The sequence below is a fragment of the Trypanosoma rangeli genome (assembly GCF_003719475.1).
Source record: "Trypanosoma rangeli strain AM80 chromosome Unknown Tra_15.4_contig_00023, whole genome shotgun sequence".
Lineage (NCBI taxonomy): Eukaryota > Euglenozoa > Kinetoplastea > Trypanosomatida > Trypanosomatidae > Trypanosoma > Trypanosoma rangeli.
In genome coordinates, this window is record NW_021705767.1 from 1 (window position 1) to 3865 (window position 3865).

A 3865-nucleotide genomic window follows, 5' to 3' on the forward strand; every position below is an offset into this window, starting at 1 on the left:
CGTCTCTGCGTGCGTGTCGTCGCGTTGCACTGGAGGTTGTGTGGTGGATGCCCGACTGTGTGCTGGCCTTTGTTCGTCGGAGGTTGGCCTGCGTTGAGCTGCAGCCGTTTATTGTTATGAATGTTTGCATTATTTGGAGTACGCCGTCTGTGTTGTCCTTGTTTTTTTTTGTATCTTTTATGCCGCCTTACTAGTGCGCTGTTTTGGCGTTGGTTGGACATGTCTGAATCATGCAGTGAGGGGTGCGCTGTGGGCTGCAAGCATTGTTGGCCGTACATTCAGCACGTGAGGGGCTGCGGCGGTGTGTGTAGCGTAGCATTGTGCCTGACTGGGCAGTGCAGCATTTTACTGTACGCAGGGCACGCCGTGCTATTGTCTTTGGGCGTGGGAGAAGCGTGCCGTTGGCAGGACCATTTGCTGAGGGCTGCCGCGGGTGTTTTCCCATTGCCGCGCACACGCGAGATGACAAGCTGCATTTGGGCTTCAGCCTGTGCATCATGCACTGGACGTGGTTGTTTTTTCTCTTTTTTTTGTATTGTTTGCTCTGCTTTGCGGCAGCGTTGTTGGAAGTTTATGTGCATGCGTTTCTGGAATGCAGCAGTTGTGTTGGGCCTTGCTGCAATTCAGGTGTGCGCTGACGCATGCTTCTGGTCGTGTGTAGTCGCGGGGGTCTGGGTGAAATTCCCAGGCCCAAACTACGGTGCAGCGGGACGCGTGTGGTTTAACCTCGTTGTGCGTGTTTTTTTGCTGTAAACTGTGGCTGTAAAGGGCTTTTAGGAGGATTGTCCGAATGTAATGGCACCGCCGCCGCACTGGGCCCAGGGCGTTGGGAAATGGTTGCTGGGGCATAAGGAACTGGATGGAGCGACCGTAGTTTGTTTGCGCGTGACCGTTATTCATGGGTGCACGCGACTGAGTAATGTTGGGCCTAAGTGGATGCTAATATTTTAATCTTTGCGTTTGAGCGGAATTGTTGTGTCACGCGCTGGGCGTTGGTGGTGGGAGCCACTGTTGTGTGACTGTGCGTTTCTCCTTTCTTCCCTCACCTCCGCCTTGTTTCAGCGGCTGCGTGTGCGTTGCAGACCTTCTGCTTTTTGTTCCCTGCCGCTGTACGCTGCCTCCTTGCAGGGCTGCTGGCGAGGCGGCCGCGGTGGTTGTGCCGGCGTGCGCGTGCTTGCCGCCGCAGCCATCACGGCGAGTTGCTGTTTCCTCCGCCTCTCTTCCATTTTGTGTGTGTGTGTGTGCCCGTCGCGCGGCCCTTTCGCGGCGCAGCAGTCTGGTGTCTCTTAGTGTTGCGAGATGTACATACTGTTGCTGTTGTGCTGCCTGTGTGCGGCGCTGCTGCACGGCGAGGCGGCTGTTGTGCGGTACGAAATGGAGACTGTGCGTGCGGAGGTGGTGGACTTTCTTCCTGCCGATCACTGGGCGCAGTACGACGAGACCGCCTTCGAGCGTGGGCGTGGCTCTTTTGTTTCTCGCTACAACGACGCGCCGTACTTTGAGGCGCTGAACATCTCTTCGCCTTTCTTCAGCCGTGACTCTGTGAGGTGGCACGTGTCGTCGGACGGCTTTCTCGCGCCGACACCGTCGCCGCTGTGCGACTTTTTCTGCTTGGACTCGGCGCCGGACACGCTCTACGGGTACTACCAGTTTGGCAGCGCGATATACGACGGCGGCGGCGACTGGCCGATGATCGGGCTGTACGTGGCGGACCTGAACCCCTCGGCTGCACGGCTGTCGCCGAGTGTCCGGGTGCACGGCGTGGCCGGCGCCGATGGCGGCTCGGGGTACGAGCGGGTGACGGTGGAGTACCGCGATGTGCCGCTGACTGTGTGCGCGGCGGCAGTGGGGACGGAGACGCTGACGGCGCAGGTGGAGGTGTGGGCCAACGGCACCATCGTGATGCGGTACCGACGCATCCCCGCGTGCGGCAGCGCCTCGGTGGGCCTTGTGCTGTCGAAGCAGGAGCGCACCGTTGTGACTGACGTGCCGCGACCGGGCGGCATCGTGGCGATCCGGTACGAGCCGTCGTGGACGGGTGTGCTGCGTTTGTCCTCCGGGCCTGCACCAGGGCGGCGCTCCCGTGCGGGTGGTGCGCGGCGACGCGGAGGTGCGTGGCGAGGTCGCTCGCCGACAGCCTCTGCCCGCGCGGAAGCTTTTGGACGGTTTCGCCCTCCCCGTCGGTGAGCGGGGCGTTTTACACTGTCTTCGTAGAGCAGGGCGCCGGGCTCGTCGACCTCGCCGCGCTGCACGGGCGCGTGCGGGTGGTGCCGGCGGGTCAGTCCATGCAGCTGGAGATGGGGTTCGACTTCCCCTTTTACACGAGGAACCAGGCGTCGCACACGACGAGCACGACATACCTTTTGCCGCCGGGGCTGATTTCTGTCTTTTCCCCGACGCAGCAGTGCGGCCCCATTTGGAACGTGTGCCCCGACGGCAACTATACCTTTGCCGTCATGCCGTTCGTCACGGCGGGGCTGTGGGGGCCCGGGACGTCCGTCACGTACGTGCGCCTCCCTGAGCGCACCGGAGGGGGCGTGCTGTGCGAGCAGCCGCGGTGTCCCCCGGGGCTGGTGGTGGAGGTGGCCAACACGTTCCTCCTTTGCGTCGTTCGCGCGCTCCCCGACGTACCAGGTCTACCTGGACGCGAGCGGTGCGGTGGAGTTTCGCTACAGCTCGCCGGTAGCGGCGAGGATGGCGAGCGGCCCCGTGTTGGACTTCTTTGGGTTCCCACCGCCGTTTGTTGGCCTCTTCCGGTACCGCGTGGAGGATGCGGCCAGCGTCATTGTGCCGCCGTCGCTGCTTCGGAACGGCACGCGGATCCGCTTTGACCCCACCAGGAGGGGCAACGACTGTGGGCGCAATGGGATGTGGGACCCCACGAAAGCGCGGTGCGTGTGCGACGCCAGGTTCAGCGGCGACGCGTGCGAGCTGTGCTCGGCGGGGCACTACGGCCCGAGTTGTCTTCCGTGCCGCCGCTGTGTAAACAGGGGCGTGTGCGACGACGGCGTGAACGGGACAGGTGCCTGCCGGTGCCCCGAGCCGTTCAGCGGCGCGAACTGTGAGGTGCGGTGCGAGGGGCAGTTCGACTGCGGTCACTGCAACCGCGGTGGCGGGTACTGCGAGTGTGGGGTGTGCCGGTGCGATGTGGCGTCGGGATGGAGCGGGGCGGACTGCGACGTGTTTGGCGACCCCTGCTGGCGGCACTCGTTCGACGGTTGCAAGGTGTGCGGCAGGGACACGCGGAACGGTTGCGACTTCTGCTTCGACGGCATGTGCCACTCCGCCCGCTTCCGCGGCACCCTGAGCGGGTATGCGTGCTCGTACGCAGTGCCCTCCGACGACGCGGCTCGCTGCGTCCCGGTGGAGCAGGTGGGCGAGCGCCAGCTTGACGTGGGCTACATCGCGGTGGGGGGTCTGTGCATTGCCGCGGTTGTTCCTGCAGTGGCCCTGCTGGTGCTTGCACCCATCGCGTTGCGGGCGCGGGGTGTGCACGACATACTCCATGCGGGTGCCGCCGGCGGTGCACCCGACCACAGACGCGGCCGCCGTCGGCGCGAGGTGGTGCAGGCCGTCTTCGTGCAGCCGGCAGCGCTCAGGGGTGGACGCAGGCACGTGCTCGGCGTTCCGCTGAGGCAGGTGCCGCTGGCGAAGCTGTACGAGAGCCAGCGGTCCGCCCTTTCGTAGCAGAGGGAACGCCTCCGCTCTCTCTCCTCCCCTTCTCCCCCTTTCTTTATAGGTGCCGCGGGGTTGTGGAGGCAGGCACTCGCAATTGTTCTCCCTCTTTCCTTTTCTTGCTGTGTGTGTGTCTCCCTCTGCCGTGGTGTTGTCCACGTTTGCCCGGCTGGGCGACGCGTGTGCGGGG

The 3865-nt window shown here is 63.7% G+C and overlaps 4 protein-coding genes across 4 annotated transcripts; all 4 read left to right on the forward strand.

The window, feature by feature from the left end:
* Positions 1–219: 219 nt before the first annotated feature.
* TraAM80_01141 (uncharacterized protein) lies at positions 220–753 on the forward strand (the record flags this gene model as incomplete). Its single annotated transcript, XM_029378194.1, has 1 exon — positions 220–753. One exon carries the CDS (start codon positions 220–222, stop codon positions 751–753), a length of 534 nt encoding a protein of 177 aa, XP_029241908.1.
* A 546-nt stretch (positions 754–1299) lies between these two features.
* On the forward strand, positions 1300–2187 carry TraAM80_01142 (uncharacterized protein; the record flags this gene model as incomplete). The annotated part of the gene is made up of 1 exon (XM_029378195.1): positions 1300–2187. The coding sequence occupies one exon, from the start codon at positions 1300–1302 to the stop codon at positions 2185–2187; it is 888 nt and encodes a 295-aa protein (XP_029241909.1).
* Positions 2188–2285: 98 nt separating this feature from the next.
* TraAM80_01143 (uncharacterized protein) lies at positions 2286–2831 on the forward strand (the record flags this gene model as incomplete). The annotated part of the gene is made up of 1 exon (XM_029378196.1): positions 2286–2831. One exon carries the CDS (start codon positions 2286–2288, stop codon positions 2829–2831), a length of 546 nt encoding a protein of 181 aa, XP_029241910.1.
* A 37-nt stretch (positions 2832–2868) lies between these two features.
* On the forward strand, positions 2869–3687 carry TraAM80_01144 (uncharacterized protein; the record flags this gene model as incomplete). The annotated part of the gene is made up of 1 exon (XM_029378197.1): positions 2869–3687. The coding sequence occupies one exon, from the start codon at positions 2869–2871 to the stop codon at positions 3685–3687; it is 819 nt and encodes a 272-aa protein (XP_029241911.1).
* Positions 3688–3865: the final 178 nt, after the last annotated feature.